The sequence below is a fragment of the Lepidothrix coronata genome, unplaced genomic scaffold (genome assembly GCF_001604755.1).
Source record: "Lepidothrix coronata isolate B3197 unplaced genomic scaffold, Lepidothrix_coronata-1.0 Scaffold8, whole genome shotgun sequence".
NCBI lineage: Eukaryota > Metazoa > Chordata > Aves > Passeriformes > Pipridae > Lepidothrix > Lepidothrix coronata.
Window position 1 is genome coordinate 4774673 of NW_016690188.1, and position 26708 is coordinate 4801380.

Consider the following 26708-nt stretch of genomic DNA (forward strand, 5'->3'; position numbering starts at 1 on the left):
TGCATGTAAAAAGAAAAAAAAGATTCAAACTTTTGTTGTTTTCTTAATTTCTACCTTCTTTAAAATATGTGGATGAATCATACTTTAGAATTAAAAGAACAAACCTCATTTAAAACCTTACTGCAGTCGCTCACAAAAGCCCTAAAACCAGCTAGAGATGGGGCTGAAAGATGTGTGAGAGCACCCAAGATGGAGGTTTGAATTATGAGCTTTGTGTGGCATTTGCCACTGTTGTACTGTGAGAGCACAGTTAAATCATCTTCTACTACTATTTCTGAACTCAGGTACAAACTGTGACCTGATCTGGTGGACAAAGACATTCAACAACAGCTTTATCAATTTTTAGTTGTTTATTAACCATATTAGTCCATCATTACCCCATTTCTAATTGTGTGAATTGGATGATTTTTTTTTTTAGAGGGGCAAAAGGAGCTGAGTTTTCTTTGGTAACTTTGACCAGGCTGAGGGCTCTTTTGTGTCTCTCTAATGTTGCTTGTCTTCACCCTTCTGTGCGTGCTCTGACCTCTCTTAGTGTGCTTGTAGGGTGTCCCCAGCATGGCTGGCTGGCTGGCTGGAGATTGCCCTGGAAATGTTTGCTGAGGACCTTCTGGCAAAGACTGGAAGGAGGTTGTGTTTCTCCTCTAGGGATGGCACATAGCTACACCATCCTCCCAGGGTCCTCAGAGGTCCTAATCTTTGCAGCCTTTTTGCATGGCACAGAGGGAGGTGGGGACCCAACATGCTGCAGAGGGAAATCCCAGCTCCAAGCCATAGTCCTGAGGAGCTTCACTGGAAAAAGCCAAGACAGGTGGGAGGGATTGAGGTGATCATAAAGCATGTGCACAATGAAGAGAGATACTAGGTTAAACTAAATTATATGTGTGGATCTCAGCAGGGTTTGACCTTCTCACCATTTATCGCTGTTAAAGAGAGGCAGTTCAAAGCAGGACCAAACACAGACTTTCACATGCCAAGAGAACTGTATTGACAGCTCCACAAAGCTCCAGGCTGGCGTGGGAGCCTAGCTAGGGTAGAGTATGTTGTGCCTTCCCTGCCTTGTTCTGAGAGATCTCTGTTTCGGGCACCAAATAGCAGGAGTTATATTTTCATATGATATCACTTCTGTAGAAGAAGCGAGTTATTCATGAGCAGTAGCATCTTCACATCACATAGAACTGCAGACATGGTTGAGAAAACAACTGTTTAATTGAAGTAGAAATGACACTGGGAAATTAAAAGAGGCTGCAAAAACCTCCCAAGTAGTTATTACTCACTCAAAGCAAATCCTAGCTAGACATGTAAGGCATGGGATGCATACAAAGTTCTGGGAGAAACAGAATTTATGGGTAGACATACCTCTGCCCTCAAGACATGTGTTGTTTCTTCAGCTGGTCCCCCAAACTCTCTTTAAATAAATAGTTTGGGATAACTTTTCTCTGATTCTCTGGAGTACGGAGCATGCTGCAAGGGACAAAAACCCACACCTGACAGACTGGTGACTCAAAATATAGAAGCTACTGCCTGTCCCTCTGGTGGGATTCCTGCAAAGACAACCTGCCTCTACAGTGGGTCCATCGGGTGATTCTTCTGACATTAACACCGCTGGGCACAGGGTGTGATGGTGCCACGGGCACTGTGCCTGCACAGGGATGCTGTCTCTGCCCGGGCTGTCACTGCCCAGGCTCCTGCCTGTGCAGACCATGTCAGAGCCGGGTCTGAGAGGCTCCGGAGAGCTCCGCGAGGAAGGACAGCCATAGTCAAGTATTTTTGTCCTCGGTTCTGCTTATCCTGAATCAGTTCTCCCAGCTTCTTTCTGTGATTTCTTTCCTTCTGTAGCAGCTGTCTGGGATTTCAGCTGTTCTGCATGAGCAGAGGTGCCAGCACCCTTTTTAAATCACTACAGAAAAGTAAGGGTGCATTTTCTATTGTGCGAGAAAGAAGAAAGGACAAAGTTTGGGGGTCGATTGGGTTTTTTTGGTTTTTTTGGGTTTTTTTGTTTTCCCCTTGTGCTTTCCAAGTGCTTGTCAGAGATAACTAGAGGAGGTCTGGAAGTTATTCACAAATTAATTAGCCTCTGAAACGCCAGAACTGGCAGCCACGGCAGCTCAGCCTGGAGCAGCCGCATCCCTGCAGCAATCAGTTCATATTCCCGTTGCTCTCCGGGGGAACGTTAAGGGTTAATTCAGTAGCTGTGCATTTCATAGCACAATTTAAAGGGGAAAAAATGACACCCTTCTCCCCTGCCTTGCTGGTTGCGGATGGTTCGCTCTGCCTGGCTGATCACATGCTCCCGAGCCCCCGGTGCTGCAGCAGCCCCAGCTGCTGCTGCTGATGGGTCGGTGCTGCCCGGGACGCCCCCGGCCCCCGCCTGCCCATGCCCGGCAGCCCTCACCTCCGCTTTAAGGGAGGGAGGGCGCAGGATGAGCCCTTGAGCATATGGGTGGAAATTTGGGAGGTACCCATTCTCTCACAACCGTTTCCAGCTCTAACCATGTCTATTTGTTGTTGCCTTTTTTTCAGGGACTATGGATCTTCAAAGAGAAAATCAGGTAAGATACCAGCCTTTTTTTTTTTTAATATATATGTACTGCATGATTATAGAGAAGACCTTGCCCCCTGCTTTCCCCTGTTAAACCTTCCATTTATTTTGTGTGGCATGAAATTGTATAGCAGTTTAACTTTTTATTACTGAATTCTGCTGGAGATAAGCATCAGGTTTTTTTCTTTTGCTGGAGAGAAGAAATCCACCTTATATAGTATTGCAGTTAAAATGACTGCTCTTCTCTGGTTATATTTATATAGCTCTGTCTCAAATCTGAAAGGATAATTGTATTAAATTTCTTTCTCTTTCATTACAAATGGTCAAAATGCAGGCTCAGAGTTGGGGTTCTTTTCTGGAGGGGAAGGGAATCCTTTTCTGTTCTGGTTTGAATCTTTTATTTTGCCTTTCCAAGAGGCTCTGGTGAGGCTTCTGATGCAAAATGTTCTCAGTGTCTATGCCTGGATTTGGGTTGCCTCAAAGGCTCTAGCTCAGTGTTTTGCTTTTTAAAATCCTGGATTGAAATGTCCTATGAAACTCTGATTTGAAACTATATAAATCTAATTTTTCCCCTTCCCATGTAGCTCTTAGTGATTTTTACAGATGTGTTTTCAATAGGGATGTGTAATTATGGGCCTCTGGGTTTGGCTGCTCTGAGCTGGATGTGTCAGGGCTTTCTATTTTTTTGTTTTTTGATTTTTTTTCTCCAAGCAGCATTGAGCACCTGCAACTCTCATTGACTTTGTTTGGAATCTTGGATGCTCCAAACTGCATTCAGGGAGAGGCCTTTCAAACCAACAGCAACTCCTGGAAAACTCTGACATGTGTGCAGGGGAGGGGAGGATTTTTTGATTCTTGCTTTTTAAGATGATAAAGAAACACTGCACTGGCTTAGTGTCTGGGAAGGAAGGGAAGATGAATGTAATGCACTGGACTGCAATGAAGATCACTGCATAGATTGATTTGTTGGTTAATTATTAGGGCTTTTAAGCTGTCATCCTGTAATAAGCTAAGTGATACACTTAAGTGAAGCTTTTAGTTAACCCTGATGGCCTCTGCATCAAATGGCAGTTTCCTTTGCAGGCCAATACTTTTAGTACCTTTCCCTGAATGTCTCTGCAATGGGTTGTCATAATGAAGAGGCAAGTGTGGTACAAGGTGCTGGTCCAACACAATAAACTAGGGCATGCTTTGTCTTCCTAATCTTCTAAAAAATTTCTATCTGGGTTGCACTTCTAGGACCTCCTAAATGTAATGTAAAAGTGTGTTTTTACAACAGCCTATGAATTAAGCAGCAGTGCTTTCTCCAAAGAGGTTGACCATAAATGCAAAGGTCCAAGTAACTTGGTGGAAGGCAGAGCTGAGGGTGGGAGTTCCTGGCTCAGTGCCATATCCTGAGCACTGGTGGCTTTTGGGCCATGTAAAGCCCATTGAAAAACATTGCTGAAGTCTTTGGAACAACCTGATTTAGCACTGACGAGAACAGCATTAGGAGACCAGGAGAGCTTTGGGCTCATTGCACCAGTTGACATGACAGAGTATTGCAACTCATGTGCAAGAGATGCAAGGAACTGCTTGGGGAGTGGAAGGAAACTTCTGCATTTCCATTCCTGTGGCTCTGGCAGCAAGTTGGAGATGATTTGCCACAACACTGTGAAAAGAGCAATTAAGTTGAGTCAGTGTAGCTGAGATGCCACTTGTGGATGCTGGACTTTTTGGCCCCCTGACCTGAGCATCCCGAGTGACACGTTTGTCTATCCCTGTGAGGGACAGTCTGGTCAGCCTCCCTCCTTTGCCATATCTCCTTCTGGGACTGTTTCCTCTTCTCTGCTTCTTGGTGCTGGGCTGCTTGCACAGCTAAGGCTTGGAAAAAGTGGGGCTTAGGGATGCTTTTTCTCCACTTCCCCTGTACAAAGAGGAATGCAAAGCAGCTCTCTGAACAAAGTGAACTGCATAAAGGGACTCTGTTCTTGGCCATCTTCTTGCTTGATTTTAGAGTGGCAGAGGAATGCTTCCTTCTGTTTGGAGCTGGATACTGTGGGAGTGTGTACACAATGAGCGAAGGAATATGCCAAGGGAGTTGGCAATTACAGCCTCTAACAAAGACCAGCTTTATGACACTTGAACAAGTGATGGGGTAAATAAGCACAGATTTTCAGGATTGCTGTGAGGGTCTTTTAAGACAAAAATTAGCTTTGAAATGTAGTTTCCTCTGTGGGTGCAGACACTACTCCATCTTTAAGTGAAAGACAAATCTGCACTTTTAAATGCAAGCAACAAATGGGACCTGTGAACACATCTTCTGTCTTGACCAAAGATGTGCTGGAAGGAGGATTTTGGGTGTGAGCACAGCTGTCCCACTGTCCAGCAGGAATCCCACAGCTGCTGTGTCTCAGGCATGTGCAGGCACGACACGAGCATGGCCAATTGCAGAAACATGTGGAGAATGCCTCTAACAGCCAGCGTCACCTCTACTCTGACCTCTGCCTTGCCAGAGTGAGTGTCTAGCTAGTCCTATGCTTCCCCTTAGAGAAGGGAGAAACTGGATAAGTTCAGAGTTTAACAGGAGTTATGGAAACATTTATTGCTGCAGCTAATACTGGTTGTAAACATTTGAGACCTCCTGAACCAAATGCAACAGCATGGCACATCCTTAGCTAAACAAAAGGGGGTCTTGCGCTGATCTGGGGCATCTTTGCATGCCAGCCCTGAGCCAGGCTTCCTCTTGTGCAAAGTGCTATGTAAACACACAGCCCTTTGCTTGGATGTGATCTAATCATAAATGCTTTAACCTGCAGTCAGCTTGAAGGCCTGGAGCTTCAATGGAAGCAACTGAGGCTCTGAAATCACAGGCGTTTGTGGTGGCCTGAACTGCAGTGTGTGTTGATGTGCTGAGGCCTTAAATCTGTGGGGCTTTATTTGACACGCTGTGGAGATGCTTCCAAAAGCTCCCTTCATGTTTCCAGGCAATTGAATTGTTGCTCTATGACCATCTGTCAGTGCTGAAGAGCCCTCAGCACAACTGTGAGGAGTGGTTACCATGGGCATATTCTGTATGCTCACAAGAAGTAGTCTCATCTTGGTCCATCCAAAGACCCTCTGTAGTAAAACCAGAAGGTATTACTTTTCAGACTCCAATTTGTTGATCCCATAAGCCAAGTGAACAGCTACTCATTTGTCACTCAAAATAGACATTATTCTATGCCAGCATCCATTGTGTGGTTTTTCTGTCCTCAAATCAAAATAAGGGTAGAATTGCTGCAAGTCTGATAATGGATATTTGCATGGTACATTACAAACCACAAATTAGGTTAATCCACTCTGCAAACCCTACCAGCTACCATCTGTGCATGGTGGACTAATTAACCCTTGAGATATCTGCTAATCCTGGTGTGGCTTGTAAAACTAATTGGAGTATGTTTATTCCCAAAGATGTCATTTTGTCCCCCACATACGCCTTGCTGGCTAGAGCAAGCTACAGACTCCTGGAGTTAAGATCATCTTGCCCTCTTGCCTTGCTGAGAATTTTTCTTGGCTGATTTTGTACTGTGTCACTTCCCAGTTATGAAGCTGAAGCAAACATCCGGGACCTGGTGTTTGGTGGCAATGGGGAGTCAATATGGGCTTTACGAGTCTCAGTGCTTCTCAACCATTGAGAGGATTCACTTTGCTAACTGTGGGGTCAGACCCAGCAGGAGAGATGCTACCTCACCATGGCTTTCAAAGCAATGGTGTGGATCCTTGTCACCTGCCTGGTAAGCGACCAAGTCCTTGTGCTTACTACTTTGAGTGTGCACTAGCAGAAGCACTGCTGGCCATCCCCTTCTGAAATCATAATGAAACCCCCACTGCTGACAGCCCAGCTTGCTGCTGGGGGCACAACTGGCTTCAAGCCACTGCTCAGCAGCTTTCTCTGGCACCTTGTTGCGATGTGGTAGAATGCTCCTCCAGCTGAGGAGGAATAAGTCTTTAAAAAAATAGAAGTTATGGCTCCTTCAGTATGCAATGTCTCCTTTCCCTCATTGTTCAGTTCCTGTCTGTGTCAAGTTGGCTGAGCTTTGGCTGACTCAGACAGCTGAAGTCTCTTTAAACAGCCCCTGTAATTGAGCACTTAGAATATTAACTTAACAACTTGGTCCAAGCCAATGTTACCTCAGTGAGGATGCTGATGAGACTTCCCTGCACGAGTGGACCATCTTTCAGCTGGGTTCCCATGTCCAGTTTTTGGGCTAGTAAGATTATGGCTACACACAGACAACAATCACTGCTTTCTTTCCCTCCTGTAATCTAAAACTAGGAAGGATGTATCCACTGGCAAGTAAATAAAAACTTCAGAGTCTGTTGGAAGCTACTTCATGAACTTTTTATAGAAACATCTGTAATGCTCTCTTTTCCCTCAATGGGGAAATTACTAAGTAGAGTTGAGAGAGTTGCAGCACTGACAGAAGCAGGGCCTCAAGTGAGAAACAAGCAGATCATGGTAACAACACCACGGGCCCTTGTGGCTGATCACTTTGTGGGATGCTGCTTTGGGATTATGGGTGGAGCTGATGGCAAAAGTTGTTTCTTCTTTACTAAGAAAACCATCTTCCTTACTCTCGCGCTGGGGATGTGTATTCTGTCAGCCTCAGGGAGTTGCCTTATGCTACTTTGTTATTAGGGATAGTTTTTTCTTCTTCCTTTGTAATTACAGAGGGAAATGGCTCAACTTTTGGCTTTTTCTGCCTTTACAAGCTGAGCTATACTCATTACTTCACAGTTTAACCTTTCTGGTCCTGTCACATTGCACGTGCCTAGCTTGCACTTACAGCTCCATGGCAAGTCTCGCTTTTTTGTTTTTTTATAAATGAGCTTTATTTTCTTAACTTAGTTTGAACTACCTCCTTTAAAATTGCTAGCCCTTCTGTGCTTAATCATTCAACAGGGTCACAAATGTGTGAGCCACTAGCTGGATTGGTAGGGCCGTATGGCTGGAACTGTCTTTACCTATTGCAGGACTGAGGTGCCAACCCTTGGGGCAAAGCTTGGTTGATGCAACTGAGTGTGGAGCTGCCTGCCAGCTTCATGGGCCTGTGGCAGGCCTGTGTACCTACCTATGGGCACAGGGAGAGAAGGGAATGTGTGGCCTCCAGGCCTGGCAGGTATTTTATACTATTTGTGGGAGATGGCTGCATGGAGGGAGAAGGAAGGACATCTCTCTGAGATGCAATGTTGCCTTTCCTTTGCCTTAAGGTTGTTGCGGTGTTGATGCGATGTCATCTGGAGTGGTGGAAACCCTTTTAATATTAGAACTGTAGGCTAACTGCCTTAACTTACTCAGTTGACTGGGAAATCTGTCTCAGTTCTATCTTCTCAGTCAGAAGAACTCTAAGCCTTTTAAACGGGTTCTCAAAGGGGCCAAATCTGAGAACATGTTACTAAAGAGGCTGAAAAATCCAATTAACTAACATGGTAAATCCCAGCATGAGGGAATGTATCTTCTGTCAGGGTGGTGACTGTAGCAGATGTCTTGGGGCTACCTGCATTGGGTGCCTGAGTAATGAAGCAGACAGTTGGCTATTGATTAGTGAATCTGAGCCCAGGTGATAGCAACAAAGCTAAAATGTGATTTTAAACTCAAATGTTACTTCGAGTCATTCTGCTCTCCTGGTGTTTGTCTCTGAAGTCTGTCTCCCTATACTCCATCTGAAGTGAAAGCTTTAGCTTGGAAGGTCAATTTTTTTTATCCCCCCCTTTTTTTTTAAGGTGGTGAATGAGAATCTAAGTCTGTTTAAGTCCATGGCAAGGTCCCAGGAACATCTTAAACCCTGTAGCTTGGTCTTGGTGTCTTAATCCTTGTAAGAAATCTGTGGTATGACATGATCCCTGTAGACAAGGCACGTGCTCTTGTTTGTGTCCTGATGAATCACATGTGTGTGCTGTGCTTCTTACATTGCTTTCTACAATTATGGCAGAAACAGTGATGGTGGACTGGCTCCTTGATGCCATTTAGCCTGTTGATGAGGATAGCTGGATGAGGTAGTTTGCCAGCCACTATTTTACAACTTCACAAGCATGTACTGACAAGATTGCTCTCGATCAGAAATCTGGATCTGTTCTCTCATCATACGATTAACCTTCTTGGCTGTACGTACTAATTACTGCGTGGAATTTAAAAACAGCAGATTCTGGCAGAACATTTTGGTTCTCACATAGCTTTTGCTTTTTTTTCTTTAACAGGAAGATAAAGGATTTAGTAATAAAAGAAGGATAGAATAGCCAGAGGCATAGCAACCAAGGACCAAACAAACCTTAGCATTTAATTACTGTGGATATACGTCTTGGGCCTGGTTCTGGAAGACATTAGTAGTTAACGATCTCAATGTGCATCTTGAGTTCAGTCCTTGATGACAGAGCTTCCTTTTCTCATGACAGAGAATTATTCTTTCTCAGGTAGTCAATTTGCTAAACTTCTGGTTATTTTATTGGCTTTTCCTTGATATAGTAATTCCCCAAACATCTAATTTTCTGTTCTGATTTTGTAACAAGCCTCTAAATCTTTTCTTAACAAGTTCTTCATATAATTAGAGAAACATCCATTCTGTGGTTTTCTTTTTTTTCCCAAAGCAGGACTATTGCTCTATGCTCAGGTGAACTGGCAGAGAGCAGGATCTGAGGAAGAGCTGCCGCTAATTCAGGCAGATTTCATCTCCTTGCAGCATCTGTGTGTGTGACCCAATTCTGCATCTTCAGTCAAGATGTGAATCTGTCCACTCCAATCCCACGCTCTAAATCCAGCCTGTGGTATTCTGGCAGGAGGAAACTGATCTCACACTTCTCCTTGTACACCATATTTTTAAAGTCACTGCTTAAACTGAAATGCTTTGGACTTCTGCCTGAGGCTACTGAAGAGAAGAGCAGATAGGAGACTTTATTCTGTGCTGCTTCAGTTTTCTGCTGACAAGACGTGGCCCATTAGATGTATAGGATCACTGTCATCTTCTGGGTGGCCTATATGCTGGGGTGGGAGGAAGATGGGATAAGAGAGAAAGAGTTGTTTGTGTGTTGTGTGGGTTTTTTGTTTTGCTCCTTGACTTTTAAACTGAAGTGTGGGGACAGGGTACAGGATTAGGGAAAGGAATGTGTTTGTGTTCTTTGCTGTTCCTAGTTCAGCACTGATGATGCGGAGAACCCTGTCTCTGGGAGAGAGAGCAGGGAGACTGGGCAGGCAGGGGAGGCCTGCAAATATGAGGTGTGGCTTAAGCACAGCCATGGCAGAACAGCATGCACCCTGCAAATGCCTCGGAGAGCCTTCAAGCTGAGCGCTGAAAAAGCGCGTGGTACCTTAGAGGATATATTGGCATTTTGGTTGCTTTTAAGGAGCTCTCTGTTCTCAATCTGCTCCCTTTCTGCCTCCCACTTCTGTCTGTTGGTGGCAGATGGTATTAGTGCTGCTTGCGTGGGTTTTTCCTCTCTTGCACAGAGAGTACTGGTCTTTTGGTTTTGGCACCCTAGATAAGGCAGGTGAGAAATGCACTTGGGAGCTGTAGTGGAGGGTGATGATCCTCTGCCACTGCAGGAATCCATATGCAGCACAGATGGCTCTGACTGGCTGAGAGGAGCAGACCTTCCTTGGGCATTTTGGGTAGCTTAGTCTCAGGCAGAGGAGCACTTGAATCTCTCTCATGAGTAGGAAACCTCGGTGTAGGGTGTATGTCCTTAGGCTATTGAGAGCACTCACCCCTAAAACAGCTCTCCCTAAGTGCCTCTAGCTTTGTGTGTGGCTTTTCACCTGCCACATTCTACCTGGCCTGTGTCCAGGCTGCATGACAGGAAAAATCTTCTCCAATCCGCTGTGGATGGAGTGGTTCACCTAACCCAAGAGGACTGGAAGCTTTACTTACAGAGATATTCAGCAGGAGTTATAACGTATGCATCGATTATTGGCCTCTCTGCCTGGACATGCCAATGCTGCCATACGTGTTCTGTGCTTGGCAGCGTGACTGCTTCACAGTTGGAATTTGACCGTTGCTCCTTTTTTTTTTTTTTTTTTTTTTTGAGCCACACCTGAATCCCAGCAAGTGTATGTACCTGTGAATTTTCAAGTGCAATGTTAGGGGCTTCTCTGCCCTCTTCCTTGGCAGTGCTGGAAGCTGTTTTTTTTCCTCAGAGGGGTGATGCTCTCAGTTTGTACAGCTGTAGATGTGGATTAACATTCAGATATTCTAGGCACTTCCCAGCCAAACTTGGAACTGCTACAAAACTGTATGTGCAGGGGCTGTACCACAGTGATCATGTGGGAAAGTCCTCACTTGCCATGTGGAAAGAGTTAATATGAGCTATGGCTGCCAGAACAAAAGCTAAACAGTCCTGGATACTTCAGGGTCTGCAAATGGGATTAAAATGGGCTTTTGAAAAAGTAAGCAGAGTGGAAAATTGGGACTAAGTTTTCTTTGCGTTTGTACTTTTAGAAAGGATGAAGGACTGTATGAGGCTATGAAATGCAGCTGGTGAGCGTGTCACTGTGCAGTTTGTCAAGCACACAATCCTCTGGCCCCACTGCTCTGTTCCAGCTCAGGAAAGGGCTCTCTGGTTGTGGATTTCTCCCCTGCAGGAGTGAGTTATCCAGATGATGAATTTCTGAGGCATGCTCTAGTCACGTGAAGGCCAGATGTGAACATTTTCCAAGAAGCATGTGTGGGTCTAGTGTACGCCAGGCTACGTGGCAAGTGGACGTGGTCTGAGTTTGGTCTGCAGTGTGGTGCTGGGGAGGCAAGGAGCCACAGCAACTCCTGGGGTGGCCACTTCTGCCACGGAGAGAGGAAGGTGCTGGCTGTCGCTGCAGCTCAGCACATCTCCCTTCAGCCCCCCACACAAAGGCAGTGCCTCTTCCCAAGCACAAGCCCTGCACAGGCTGTTCATGATGGGGCTGAACTTGATGAATAAGACTAAAATTAAAGGCCTTATTTAAAGCCTGCTGCCAATCCTCTTACTCAGGCACTTTAGCTGGATTTGCGTGTTTGATAATCTACTAGTCAAATATTTTTTCAAGATATAGCCCTATTGAACAGATGGCATGGGGAGTGGAGGTGATGTTCAGCTTCAGGTGTATAGAGGAGGAGATACCTCTGCAAGGATGAGAGGTTTACTTTAAAATGCAGTCTCCTAGTGGGGGAAAAATTAATATATCTGTATTTCTCCAAAGACTGTCTTAAAACATTTGCTTTAAACATGATGCATCAGCATCCCATGAAAAGCTTATTTAAGCTGTCCTGGTGAGGGACAGGGGTGACTGCTGCTTGCCCAACAATTAGAGTAGCAAATAAATCTGTCACTGTGGTACCTAAGAAGTGTAATGGCTGACCAGGCACACCCTGGGTCAGGCACTGGGCACAAGCGTTGTTTTTGTTTAGGTCTTTTTGGAGCCTGGAGGGAGAAACATCAATGGTGCAGTTCAGTAGGGTGCCCTGAGCAGTCGTGCTTGAGATAGATGAAAACATTCACAACCTTTCTGTACCATCCTCCCATTTTTCTGACTGACTGTTGTTCTCTGCCTAATTGAATGAGTTAATTGTGTGAGCCAAGAATGTGTGAAAATGGTTCCAGTTCAGATGAAGGCTCATCTGCATTTTTCTTCTTTCCAAGCTGTTTTACAGCCATGTTGCAAAGCTACGTGTAGACTCTGTATCAGAGTAATTCTCTGGTAAAAGTACTTCTGTTCCTGGGGTAGGTTAGCAACACCAAGTATTGCTCTCTCCCTCTCCTAGTCTAGTACTATTGCATCTTACTGCCTTCCCATTTAACCAAAGTGTCAAGCCCCAGCTGAAGGGGAAGGGGCTAGGGGAGAGAAACCCATAGCAGGCTGATGGAGGATGGTCAATGGGCCTGGGGGATGAAGGTTTTGGAAATGGCTCACAAGGGTATGGGTGAACACAAAGTTTTAGGGTTCCTCACTGAGCTTTCTGCTCTTGGTTGTATGGATGGCCAGCCTCACCTTTTCAGGAGGAGGAGGAGGATGTTGTTGGAGGCAAAATCCCAGCAAGAAGCTCTGTATTGAGTAGACTGAGCTTGGCTCTCTGCAGTTCCTTACCTGCTCGGGGCAGTAAGGTGTCCCACCTGAGCTCCCAGGACAACATGGCGCTTCATTTATACTAACTCTTTAGCAGGCTTGTCTTCCAAAACGTAGATTGAAATACAGGCTTAATTTCTGATTTCTGTTTTCTGTTCCGCCATACGTCATGAACATTGCAGCAAACATGGCTCTAGGCCAATTCTGGGAAGTGGACACTTCTAAGGAACAGTGTGGTCAGCCTGCTGCTTGCTGACTTACCAAATACCACTGTTGGGCTGAGGGCACCCTCATTTTTCAGAAGCAGCATTTATTTCCCCTAGCTCCAGGGGAGAAATAAAGAAGAAGAATCACTGATTATATTGCCTTTTTTTTTTTTTTTTTTGACTTCTTTTCAACCTTCCAATTAAACCAGGAAGTATAGAAGTCAGGAAAATAAGTCTACAAAACAGTCAGCAGTGCTCACCACTTGTGGTGGTGAGTAACAGAGCCAGTAGTACCTTCTCATGGAGAGGACTAATGACCTACAAAATTGATCACTGTTGGAAAGCTGCAGTCTCTGAGATGTCAGCATCTCTTCAGCATGGTCACTTGTTCTTATAATTGTTTTCACGGTAATTTAAGGTGCACCTTAAGAGCTGGGAGATTTTAGTGTTCCCAGTTGATGTTTAAGGTAGAGCTTCATGAGAACAAAAGAGTTTTATTAATTAAATGGACTTAGGAATGTTATCTCCTATGGAAGGCAACTTCTATGGAACAGGTCATACCTGTGTAATTAAACTCTTTGCCCTCCAAAGCAAGGTAGCCACATCCAGATCACTTGTTGGGACCTGTCTTTGGCCCAAGCTAACTTCTCAGCTATGCAAAGAAATCATTTGGGGCAAGGGCTACACAGCCAGAACTACAGTCACACTGAGACACATGATTAGTATGATCCCATTCCCTGGAATTACTGCAGAAGTGTTGTTGGAAAATATGTAGCTTAACAGGCTGGACAACCATACAGACATTAGTTTAAAAAAATATTGTTATAAAGGTCCCTTATAGCCCCAGCAGCATTCAACCTGTGAATCTTTAGGAGAGTGTCCCTTCTGGCCTAGCAGAATCAATTATTTAATAGCAGTATTAAATAATGGATCCTGGACTCAACATTGAACTAAACATTTTAGGCAGTGTTATTAACAAAAGGGAACCTGCATCAGTAGCTGCTGCTAAAATGCCTGTGGAGGAGTTTCTCTGCACCTGCTGGAGCAGGAACCCAGCTGGATGTGCAATACTGATATGAACCCTGAATGTGGCATCTCCCGGATTTCGGTAGCACTGAGCTCGTGCATTTGACTGTAGACTGGCTTCAGCTTTTGTAGGTTTTTCTGGAAGCTCATTCTGCTCTAACTGCACACAAGACAAATAGTCTGCTGCTAAAATGAGATGAGTGGGGCTGTATCACAAGCATAAAGCATTAGTCCCCAGCAGTCTGGTGCCTGTGTTCTTGCCAGTGGTGGGAGGAGCAGCAAACAAACCAGTCTCACTGGCAGCAGAAAAGCTTCTGGTGAAATCTAAAATAATCTGTTTCATGTTCACCACAGCAACCAACTAAATTTTGTCTTTAAAGCTTTTTTACTCTTCCAACTTCTTCCTTTTCTTTCACACCTGAGGAACTCAGTCAATCTATCTGGGGCTTGCCCAACTCTGTGTTGGCAGCTTGGAAGCGATGGGATGGGGGTTCAGCAGCTGCTTCCAGTGACACGCCTGCTCTGCTGCTATTTCTGTGCAGTGTGGCTCCACAGGAAAGCCTCCTCTGTGCACATCACAACTGCCTTGGCCCTGTGGCTTAGCAGTAATTTATGGATCCGTGTTTTTTTGAGCTTTTAAAAATAATTCCGATTGAAAGGGTTTGTTCTGGCTCCAGCTGAAGTCGGCAACAACGGCTGTGGGGACTGGTGTTTGAAGCAGAATTGGGATGCCGTTGCCTTACTCAGGCAACTTTTACCTCCCTTCTAAATACTGAGATTCCCCCCACCTCCAAGTCATCTGAGACCAGCCAGTGCTCAGCTGTGTGGCAACAGGGGAGAGGAGTGGCAGGAAGCGAGGGTTTGTTCGTTTACCGTTACCAATCCCATTGGAAACCAGCTCCAAGCCCCATGCAGAATTCCAGTAAAACCCTGTCCTAAAGGGAAAACCCAGGGCCATTCAAAGCTTGTGTTTTGTTGGCTTGGGCACAGCATGCTTCTGGGGCCTTTGACCTCCTCCCCATATGCTGGCTCCCGCCGCAGCTCTTCGTTTGAGCTGTCTGTGAAGTGGAATCTATCACTAATGTCTGATATTTTTATTATTTGTAGGGGGGACTCTTAAAAGCTGGTAGCAATTAGAGCTTAAACGTCTTGGAATAAAAAAAAAAAAATCACAAGAAGGAAGTTGAATGCTAAGCAGATGTGCAGGAGCAGCTGAAATATGCTGGCTGTCTTCTGCTTCAGAAGCAACCTCATCCACATCTAGCTGCTGTCGGGCTGGGGCAACTGAGAAGTGCTGCTGCTTTTATGCTGCTTCCTGGGCTGAGAGGCCCACATTGTGGACCTGTGGGATTGTTTACCAATTAATACTTATACTGCCCTTTTATTCTGGTTTAGTTTTGACAAGGAGAAAAAAATTACAATTTTTTTATTATTATTTGATAATGGCTAACAGAGTTGGGTTTTTATGGTGAGTTTGGTTCTTTGAGATCTCACATGGGATATCTGTAGATATGGCTACTGAGGATCTAGGTTTAAACTCCCTCTCTTCTTTGGCAGACAGATCTAGGGTAGCCCTAAGCTTGTGGTAAGTGCAACTTAATACCTCTGTCTTTAATTATTGGGTGTTTCAGCCTTTTGCTGCCAGCTTGGATGGGGGCAAACTTTGACATCTTCCCAGTTGCTCCTACAATACATCATCTGCTTGATTTATCACTGCTGTACTCAGGTTCTTCTGTCTGGAAAAAGATCTGACAGCTGAGTGAAGTTCATAATCCTGTTCCCGAAGGCAGTGGAAGTCTATTCAAAAGCTAATAGACAAGTTGCTGACAACAACTCCTTCACACCCTTTTCTGTGCGTGCCCCAAGTCTGTAATAGAAACATGCTGTATATTCCCTCCATAAGCTACACCATAAGTTACTCTGCCAGATGATTTCCTGTTATACTCTACCAGTGCAGAGCCTTTTTCATTCTTTCTTAAATGGTAGTCCGAAGTAAATTATTGTAACTTACACTACAAAAACTGTGGTATTGTGACAGTGGAGTGCATGGGTTTGGGAGTTAGGTGGTTGAAAGACTTCAAATTTTTCTCAAGGCTGCCACTATAGAGAGCTTATTGTAAAGTAAGCAAAATACTGAATCCATTTGAATTCCAGTTTTGTTCTACACAATGAAAATTGTGTCCCTGATCTAAAGAAAGGATTTCAAAACCTCACCATTCTCCTAGTGCTGAGGAAATACAGCAATGTGTTTCTTGGACTTCTGGTTTCCATTGGGAAAGTTTGAGAGCTGTTTCTTAAGGTTTGTATCATGCTAGCAATTTCTCAGTTATATATGTACTAAAAATCTGTTCCTGATGTTTGACTGTCTTGGAGATATTCTGCAGTTCAGAAGACAGTAACGAGTCAAATAGACAAGGCCACCAGTATAGCTTGCCTCTCTCTCCAACTCATTGAAGGGTACATCTTCTCTGTTATTAAACTGATAGGTCCAGATCAGGGTTCCTCATTGTAAATAATTTGTGGGGTTTTTTTTCAAATTTCATTTTGGAGTTGCTTATCAGATTTAGGAAAGTCTTAGAGTCTTAGAGTGTCATATAAACACCTCTCCTCCATCTCTTCTCCCATGCAATATGAGAGTAACAGCTGCCCTTCTGCTCCCTCATCCCACAGAAGGGGAATGCTTGCTGGTTCTTACTTAAAAAATGGAGGCAAACCTGCTAAGTTTTAAAACATGCGTCCAGTGCATTCAAGAAAAAAAGCAGCACTTAACATTAGAGGATTATCTCCAGAATCCCAAGCCAAGTATTTACATCCCATTTCACAGAGGGGGAGGAATATCTTTTGACCTTGTTGGTAGCAATTCCATTAACTTTCTCTTTAACCAGATCTCTGTCTCAAACATTTGCGAAAAAGATGGAATTTCTAGTCATACTTCAGATGTACCTTTATTGGAGCTTTTTACTCTTTTCCAGGGAACATTATTTGTCTATTGTTATTTTCCTTAATGTTATTCCAGGGTAATAAGATGTTTGTAGAAACTTACATGTGTTTGCTAAGCTCAGTCTCTGTGAGTTGTCTGTTGGTCTTTTGGGGATCATTAACAGCTGCAAAGCTAAATAGTTTTGCAGATCTGAGGCTTAATAAGTCAAACTGTCTCTTGGTATGTGTTCCCTGTCCTATTGGGAATAAGCTCGGGGCATATCCTATTCTGAGATCTCAGAATTGGGTCATCTACAGATCAGTTTCCTAAGTTCTGCAAATCCCCTAAAACATAAAAATTAACTGGGTGGTTCTTATGACTTGACCTTCCTCTGAGTCCCCATCATGCCAACACTACTCTTAAGAAAAACTTAATGTATCTTTCAAAGCTGTGTTTACTAACTCTCAGACTTTCTGATATGACTGTTTTCTCACTGTTTTCTTGTGTCTCTAATTACTTTCTGTTTTCATGGCTGCCCTATAATTGGATTTCAAGTTTGGATGTCCAGTTTGTCTGAGACTCCAAAAAAGAGCATCACTCCAGGTAAATTCTTGCATCTTGGTGTTCTGCATGCTATTAAAAAAAGAATTCTGTAGTTCAAGCTGTGTGTGATTTTTGGAGTTATCTTGAATGTGAGTCTGACAGTGGATACCAGGATGTGTTGTCTTGTCACAAAAATTGTTTTTTCATGATGCACGATTTCTAACAAGGAAGAGCTTTGCTTTTCTGGTGACTACCTCACCTTGATGTTGCTGCTAGCAGTGGTTAGTAGTTTGCTGTGTTTTATTTTCCTTGCCCAACTCAAAGCCACAATCCAAGGCAGCTTCACCCAACCTCTTGTGGTGTGTTGACCCTGGCCCCAGCTAAGTACCTGCACAGCTGTACTCTCACTATTCTGTGTGGGATGGAGGAGAGGAGAAGGAAAACTGAAAAATCTTATGAGTCAAGACAAAGCAGAGAAACACAACTACATGCTCCCTATCCTTCTGAAATGCTCTTTTGCATTTCCACAGTAAATAGTAAGGGTGTTACATGAATAAGATGGGACTCTGACCAAGTTGCAAAATTTTCAAGGGAGCATCAGTCTCTTAATGCAAGGAGCTGGGAAGGAGGAGGGAGCACGGGAACAACTTCTAGATGAGGTGTCAAGGTCTGGGGAGAAGTAGTCCCATACAAGGCAAAAACTAAGAGATAGACCCTGTGCCTGCACAGGATGCTGGGCTGGTCACCCTGTCAGTTAAGGCTACACATAGGTCTTGGGGCAAGGAAAGATGGAAACGCTCCTGCTGCTTTCCATACCACATTTGGTAAATATTCAAGTTCATGCCCTGTTCAAAGTATGTGAACAAAATCCCGCCATCCTCAGCAGATGAGTGCTTACTCGCCTGGAGTTTTTAGTGAGTAATACTGCTATGATTCCAGAAATACTATCCTTGACAGAAGTTGAATATAACCTTGGGGGGGTGTGCTCTGCCTCATCTTAGCAGAATAGGTCTAATTTCAGGGTGATAGCTGGATATAAAAGTGCAGAAATATCTGAAGTATTTAGTCACAGGAGCCTCTTGGTTGACAGGTCACTGGGAAGTTGAGACAAAAACAGAACGAGACTGAGCAGGAGAGAAACATGTTGAGGAGGAGACAGAAGTGGTGTCCCATAGGAAAAATGACAAGAACCCTTCAGATTACCTGGCTGGGGGGGTGAGGTAGTGTTTCTCTGACTCAATACATCTATTGGGACTGTTTCATTGTGTTTGTATATAAAATGGCAAACTGAATGCCAAAGTTTTTAGCCTTCTTGAAAGGCAAGGAAGCAAAATCTTAAATAGATACGAATTTTTTCCCTTCTGCTGACTGCTTTTAGCTAAATGCATGTTGCTAGTTTAGCATAAAAAAAATCTGTGTGTGATGATAGTGCAAATATAAGTGATAAATTGCATTGCATGGTGCTCAAGAAGGTGAATGTTGATATATAGTGCTGCTCAGAAGTGTTATGTACATTTGACAGGTTCTTAGCTCTCCACGCTCTTCTAGTTCCTGTGGCCTTTCAGTTTGCTTCTCATCCAAACAAATACCCAGCTTCCAAAGCAGCTATTCTTCAGTACAGATCTGCCATGGGCTGTACCCTGATGTGTTAAGCTGGCAAAGCAGGCTTGAATTTGAATATAATCTTTACCCATGTAGTAAAGACTCATATATGTGTCTTAGGCTGTGGCTTGGAGACAGTTTCATGCTGCCCAAGCTCTAGCTGAGGTCATGAACCTGCTCCATGAAGTGGAGAGTCTAACTGAGAATTGCAAGTCCTTTAATTTCCTACTCTGGAAAAAGATGGGTGCCATACAGCCACAGCTGGAGAGGTGCTGTGGTGGGGCACTATATGGGTTACTCTGACTGCTGTTAAACTCCTTGGCTACTCTGCTTCATGCCATGTGTTGAACTACTGAGCAGAACTAGGGCAAATACTAGAGTATATAGGTGACTTCAGCCTGGTGGAAGACTCAGTTTGGCAGCTGTGTGAAAATCTCCAAGCAGTTTAACAGATTTGTGTGCAAATACTTGAGTATTCTTAACTGTTGCTACCTGTAACCTAGTTGGTTGGAATCGCTGTTTGGTGAGCCAACTTTCCAAGAAGGAGTGGAAAGAGGACTCAACTTCTTACTTTCACCCTCCTGCCTCTAATTTTTCTTGGCTCAGTTTTAAAACCTAGCAGATCAAAAATAAAAAATAAAAATCTCGAGACTAAGTCTCCAATTGGCAAAGGTCAGCACTGAATTTTTCAGGATTTCATTGGAAATGCTGCTGAGGACCGTGAAGAAAGAACTGAACTGGAGCACTTGCTTGAGAGAGTGCCTGCCATTTACCATGGGCCAAGCTCATTCCTGAGGCCCTCCTCTTAGGGGTTGTGTTTTGCTGCTGGTTTTAGCTGTGCATCACACACATGCCAGTGCTGGAAGCCACAGTCTACCTTAAAGCTGCTACTTGTCCCAAACTCTTGAAACCTAGATCTTGGTTCTTCAAGTGCTAGAAAATACTACACATGTCTTGTGCTGGGGAGTGAATCCAGGCATTGGGTTAATTTTCTGCTGCTGTAAAGGGTGGTCATACTCTTTTCTTGGTGGCAATGCATGCTGTTGACGTGGGCCCCCTGTAATTGTTTGTAGCAGCAACTCAGGGTGCCAGGAGGGAGTTAATGCAGCTCATGGAGTTACCATCTACACCAGATTTTGGCATGTTTAGCCAAAAAGATAAGACATACTTGAGTTTTGGCTACTCTGCAAAGAAGCTATTGCCCCATATACTGAAAGGCTTGCAGAGCACATGAGCACTGTGGAGTTGAGGAAGGTGGAAGGATGGATGCTCACTTAGGGAGAAAGTATGTTAATCATGGCTGCTAACCCAGGGTGAGAGGATTTGCGTGCTGACCTGGCCATCACTGGGTGTGTAGTGCTCAACCCTGTTTTATTCTTGGACATTCTTTGGGATTTGGACAAGGTTTTAGGCCAAACTTCTCTGGCTTTGGGTCTTCTGAATCACTTACAAGGTCAGATCAAAACCATTCCCTTTCTGCTTTCCACCCTATTTCTGTTAAATAGCAGGGTGTCACCCGCTTCTGAAATTACAGAAATGATAGTCTATTAATAACCCATTTGATAGACTTGCCCAAGTATTTATTTTCTTCTCTAATGTGGCAAAGGGTTTTTGCCAGGACTCTTTTATTGCTAAGACTTTGAGACTGGACTTGTACTGAATTTCTGTAGTAACTGTGGATAGTGATGAACTTTTGTCTCTGTCTCTAAAGCTTTGTGGCTCAGGTCTGCTATACCAAGAGCTGATGAGCTCTGAAGTTAAATACTAGGACTGGGGGGATAGCTGTCTGGTGGAATGGTTGGAGATGAATCCCCTTTACTATTGCTCTAAGCTGTGAGTGGTCTTTTACCTTCAGGAATAATAGATGTGTAAATATATCCTTAATTTTGGAAAGTCGGAAGGGTGCTGAATAGTGATAGGCTGGAGTGCAGGAGTATCCAGGATATGAGTCAAAGCCCCAGCTGCTTAGGGCACATTAGAATATTAGAAGGACAAAAATCCAAAACACCAAAACAAAAACCCCTCACTGAATAGAAGAGATCCTAGATTGAGGAACACAGTTTTGATCTGAATCCATATTGTTCCCAAAAGAGATTTGTAGCAGGCTTCATCAGTCTCAGCCTACTGCTTACTCTAGGAATTGGTTATTTTAGGAACTCCTTTTCCAAGACCCCTGCGAGATCATGAACTTTTGTATACTCTTGTGTGCACTACATGGCAAACTCTGCTTTATCTTTTGTGCAATAGACACTTAACCCAATTTTTAGGCAGACCTAAGCTCTCTATCTTAAAATACTTTGGGATAAATCACTGGTGGAGGCTCAAGGAAAACATGTAATTTTAAGTATGTTTATTTATCATAGTCATGTGGTCCTTCTGATAAGAAAGAAAAGAGGTAAAGTTTTTAGGGGAAACTGGGTGGATGATTGCTGTGAGGAATTAGACAGATTTGAGGATTTTAAGTAGGCTTGCTGCTATTCTGGGATTTTTTTTTTTCTCTTCCTCCTTCCCCAAAAGGAGTTTTTCAGAGATTCATAAAGGTTTGCCCTTCAAGAACTGGCTTTAACAAGAAACCACAGCTCTAGATCCAAGCTACCACAGTTACTCCTCGCTATGCGTGGAAAAGTGCAGAGCTCTGACACTGTCATATGGAATGCCGTGACACTTGGGGACATGTCTGCCAGACACCCCTGTGTGCAGACCCTGCACGTGTCCTCAGTTGTGCCCATGTCAGAAGAGCTGGACTACCTGCCAGTTGGTTGTTCAGCTGTGAGTCACCCTTATGGCATTCACTGACCGTTTCTGTGGTTTTGGCTGCCTCTGCAGAGCTTCCACTGACCAGCCCAGTACTAATTCATTTAGTCTCAATCTGTAAACACTTGATTGATAATCATAAAAGGGCAATATAAAAGCCTGTGTGCTGTATGGATTAAAAGAACAGACATGTTTATAGCCTGATAACAACAGAGTAATCTGGCAAAGATCATGAGTCTCAGATTTCCATATCCAGATGATTTTATTTTTGGAGTCCAGTTGGTGGTTTTAATTTTTGGCTATTGCAAAACCATCATAGGTCTTAGCTGTTGCAACACAGGAGGAGGAGGATGAAGTTGTTGGAAGGGGTACTGTGTGCACTTATTTAAGAGGCTTTCACAGTAGTTGCTGGTCTCCGAGTACAGCAGGAGGAATGATGTTCCCTCCTCGCTGCCTGGTGAGGGGGACACTGTGTCACTTAATAGTGCCAGCTCTGAAGGGCATGACGAGCTCCGATGACATTTCTGCTCAGCCCCAGGAAGAGACTCGCTGAGGTGAGGAGCGGGAGGATTGTAAAGTGGAGCCCTATGGAGAGGAGGAGGGGTATCCTCAAGACTTTAACCAGGAAACGGACTCGAGGCAAAAAGAAATGGAGAGGCAAGCAAACTCTTATTTCAGCCAGCAATCTGTCTTGTGCTCTGCTCTGGGGAGGGCTTGCAAGTTGGAACTAAACCAAAACACTAATTCTGCTTTCTTGGGGGGACCTTTACCTGGCACATCAGTCTTATCCTATCCTCTCCATTTCTCCTGCCTGGGCTGAAGATGCTTTTAAAAAAGTAGGGCTCTCATGTCAGGGCAACATTGCAGCCTGCATGTGAGCTTGCTGGGGAACTCGCTCCACTCTGCATCCCTCTTCTCTGGTGTGCTCACACTGAGCCCACTGTGTCCTGTAGTACAAATTAGACCTGAACTAATTGGAGGGATGCGGAAGCGCCCACGGCAGTGGGTGTAATTGGTGCTGTGCTCCCTGTGGTGTTGCCTGTCTTGTTCTTTTGAATCCCTTTTTGGGGGCAAGCCTGGAGTCTGACATAGTGTACCAGCAACGTTGTGGGCATCCTAAGTGTCATTGAGGAGTAATTCATCTAAAGATGCTTGTGGGGGTGGAAGGCTGAGGAGGAGTAAAGTCTTTTACCCTTCTGACTGTGCCTGAAGGGAATGTAGTAACAACCTAAACTAGGCTACCCAGAAAATGTTTAAAGCTTTTGATTACTGGAATGATCTATGTCCTCTTTCCTCCTCTTCTTTTTCCTTTCTTTGCTCTGTTACTGAAATCTTCCCCAATGTGTAGTACCTAATCCTGGATGAGCATCACTCTGGGAGCCACAGGGACCCCACCCCTCAAAAGAAGGATATCCTCTAGGCATGATCTGCTGTACCTGTAAATAAGCAAGTTTGTTTGACCTTGGTTACTTCCTAGACCAAGGAATTTATCACCCTGGTTTTTTGGTGCTAATAGGAGCCCTGTAGCACTTAAACAAGCTTCTGTTAAAACAATGTCTTAATTGTATACGTTCCTCCAGCCACTGTAGCGACAAAGAAATCCTCCTGCAGTGAGTAGCTTATCCAAGGCAGGACAGAGGAACGAGAATTTTAAAGTCTTGCTGGATTTCAGATATCTGTATGCAGATATAACCTGTCTTGCTGGACTGTTGTAAGTGGGTTGTGGCACGCTTTTTTGTTGTTTTTTGTTTGTTTGTTTTGTTGGTTGGTTTGGTTTGTTTATTTTTATGTTGTTTAGTTTTGGTTTTGTTGTGGGGTTTTTTTAAAGCCAGAGTTGTGGTGGATTTGGAGTGCAGATTCTCCATGTTTCCTGGCAAGGGCACTCCCCTGGCACACGGTTCCTGGCTTGGCCTCAGTGGCTGCCGGTGGGGTGTTTGCCAGCCTGCGCTCCAGCCTGGTCTTCTCCTTGTTCCCAGCAGGGACACGTGCATCACTGTTCCTGCCACCAAGCCAGTGCTGTGTTTGGGATTTTTTTTTTTTCTTATTCTACTCCCATGAAAACTGTCTAGGAGGTTAGAGGAAAGAAGGCATTTGGGTTGTGGGTTTAGCAATTACCTTTCTGCATGTCCCCTGCTCCCCTTGCCACTGTTTGGTCCCTCATTTTTCTTTTCTGCACGTGGAATTCTCTGCTGGTGCACATGCATAAACATAAAGCCATGATGGCTTTTGTTTCCGTTTCAAGAACTTGTATTCATCTAAAGAAGACTAAAATGAAGTAGGGGTTGTAGGTGTTACTTGTATAAATAGGTCAAAGGAAGATTATAATGCTGCTACATTTTGCACTGTATGAAGGACTCTGGGGGAAACAGTGTGAAACAGGGGAAAGCATCTTATTGCACTCTAGGCTACCCAACTAGCACTGTTTTAAACCAGAATGTATAAGTCAAGTTGATTCATCATGAAGAGAAACGTGATGCTTATTTGGAATGGACAGCTATGGTGAAAATTTTTAATATAAATTTCCATGTTGTCAGTTCATGGTCTTCTCCCCCTATCCCTACTACTGGCTGTGGTTCAACTATCTATATAAAAGCTAAATCTCTTAAACACAAACTTCTAGAGGAGATGACTCCTCTTTAAAGAAAATTAACTTATGTAACTTGAGGAGAGTCAGAGGCACGCTTAGGGAGCAAGGAAGTCTTCTAATTTTCTGGATTTCTTCAATCTGGTCCAAAGGGAGGCATTGTGATAGTGCTTCCTTTCAGGAAACAGTTGAATTAATTGCTTTTTGTTCTAGGATTTTCATTTCACAGGATGCTGCTTTAATGGCTGATGCATTCTTTACCTCTTTCTTGGCAGGGATGCTAATTACTTGTCTGTAGAATCACTTTACATCTCCAGCCCAAATGCATATGAACATGCTGGGTTTGGAAATACAGGGCCCAGCATCCTGTTCTTGGCTGTCAGTCCCTTGACTTTTCTGGTGGACAGTTTCAGACCATGCTGATTCCTTCCCGTCTCTTGTAGCCAATTTGTCATCAGAAGTCCAGGAGACCTGGAGTCTGCTCCTAGCTCTGCCCCTGTCATGTGAAATGGGACATTCAGCAAGTCCTACATCTGCCTCTGTTTCCCCTTTCCGTCCGCATCTTAATCCAGAGCGACTGCCTCTTAATATGTAAAATATATAATAATGCTGGTGTCCCAAACTACTGTAATTCAGGTAACCTGTAAAATAATTTTGCATTCAGGCACGTTGGCTCTTACTTTGTAAATTGTAGGTGCTTTTTGCTCTGGTATGACACTTTGAAGACTATAAAATGAGGGCAGGTTAAGAAACCCTGATGTCCAAAAGGTTTTCATGGCTTTTCAAGGAGTTTCCAGGCAGAGCACAATCAGTTTGTGCCTGGGCTTGGGAGTGCAGAGGCCCCATCTGCGCTGTTTATGTTGCATCCGAGAGCCGAGATGCGTCTCATACGGCAAGCAGAGGCACAAGGTCTCCCTCCACATCTGGCACAGTGGTGTGCCGGCCTCGTGACTCCATCTCGAAATGCATGATTTTGGTTTGGGGGTGAAAAAGTCAGAAATAAAAAAAAAAAAAAAAAAAAAAAAAAAAAAAAAAAAAAAAAAAAAAAAAAAAAAAAAAAAAAAACAAGAAGAAACATCAGCAGTATGGGGGAAGGGAGGAGAACAATTATTTTGCACCTTTCTTGGCCCCTGTTTGTGTGAGAGCCTGCTCTCATTCATAAGTGGCTCTGACAGCCAAAAGCTGCTATGAAGAGAAACCGAACAACTGGGGAGGCTGGCTCCAAGAGCTCCAAAAAGGCACCGAGGGGCGATGGAGAGGGGGAGCAGGAGCTTGCTGTGCCCTTGTCCCGCTCAGGGCTGCTCTGCCGCGGGGAATGCGGAACTGCGGAGCTGGCGGGGGGCAGGCGGGGGGTGGCCGCGTTTGAGCAGGGATCTGGCGCTATAACTTTTTTTCTTCTTCTGTTTCAAGTAAACACTCTTCCCCGCCTTCTCCTCGCTCCCTCCACCCCACCTCCCTCTCTTTCAGTCCCGCTCATGTGTTTCTATTTAAGGGCTGCAGTGCAGACGAATATGATTGGCATCTACAGCCCCCTCTTGACTTTCAGCTCAAGCCTTTAGAGTGGAGAAGGAGCTGAGCCGCCAAGGGGAGAGCTGTTTTTTCTTTGGGTTTACTGGGGGGATGGCTCAGCTGTGGATTTATACTGCTTCTGCCCAGGATTTTTCTCTTTGAATGGGAGCAAGGATTGTGGAAACCATGTTGGGAAGAGGTTTATTTTCAGAATCCATCATGAAACTGTACAACTAATTCACGTTTTTGGCTTCTTTTTATATTTTTTTTTCCTCCCCTTTTTTCTTCTTATTCTCTCCAATGTCCCTCTGTGCTGCTGGGTTGTGGGCCAGAGGAGGCTGTTTCTATATGGCCAGCCATTTGGGGATATGCTGCGAGCCAGGGTTGTTTGCTGATTCGCTTGGCTCTGGTGACAAGTTGGCCTGTTCTGAATCGGATGGACGGAGGTCGCTCTCAAGGAGCCATGGCTGGAAGCTGGCTTACGGCTTGCTTTTTCCCTTCCCCAGGTGCTGATGCTAGCTCTGAACCCATGATCCTGGAGCAATATGTGGTGGTGTCCAACTATGAGAAGCAGGAGAACTCTGAGATCAGCCTCCAGGCTGGAGAAGTAGTGGATGTCATAGAGAAAAATGAAAGCGGTAAGTGATATTTGCTGGTTTTCCCTCTTCAAATGGTTTGATTTTTGCATGTGTTCCTCTGCTTTCAGTTTCCTCATCACTACTTGTAGCTGTATGTTAGCTCCATCTGGTACAGTTACTATGTCTGGCAGTAGATGTTGAAGTTTCTCAATGTTGATTTGGGCTGGGGGCCAAATGTTGCCTTCTACTGTAAGAATGTTTCATAGGTTTTGTGTATTAATTAGCCAAGGTACACTAATGGAAAATGAAGGGGAAGGAGGGAAAGATCAGCACCTACTGAAGCTGATGTATAGTAGGCTGCTATAGTTGCCTTGCTGTCTCTTCAAGTTTCTGTCAGTA

The 26708-nt window shown here is 44.3% G+C and overlaps 1 protein-coding gene across 1 annotated transcript; it reads left to right on the plus strand.

The window, feature by feature from the left end:
* Positions 1-2420: 2420 nt before the first annotated feature.
* Positions 2421-26377, plus strand: LOC108509808 (SH3 and PX domain-containing protein 2A-like). The gene is made up of 3 exons (XM_017839391.1): positions 2421-2549; positions 17295-17342; positions 26238-26377. The coding sequence occupies exons 1-3, from the start codon at positions 2492-2494 to the stop codon at positions 26375-26377; spliced, it is 246 nt and encodes an 81-aa protein (XP_017694880.1). The 5' UTR covers positions 2421-2491.
* Positions 26378-26708: the final 331 nt, after the last annotated feature.

Coding starts and splice junctions, on each gene's coding strand:
- LOC108509808 (XM_017839391.1), top strand. CDS start 2,492: ATGTCTATTTGTTGTTGCCTTTTTTTCAGGGACTATGGATCTTCAAAG. Junction 2,550..17,294: donor ATCTTCAAAGAGAAAATCAG/GTAAGATACCAG, acceptor TTGGATTTCAAG/TTTGGATGTCCAGTTTGTCT. Junction 17,343..26,237: donor AAAAAAGAGCATCACTCCAG/GTAAATTCTTGC, acceptor TCCCTTCCCCAG/GTGCTGATGCTAGCTCTGAA.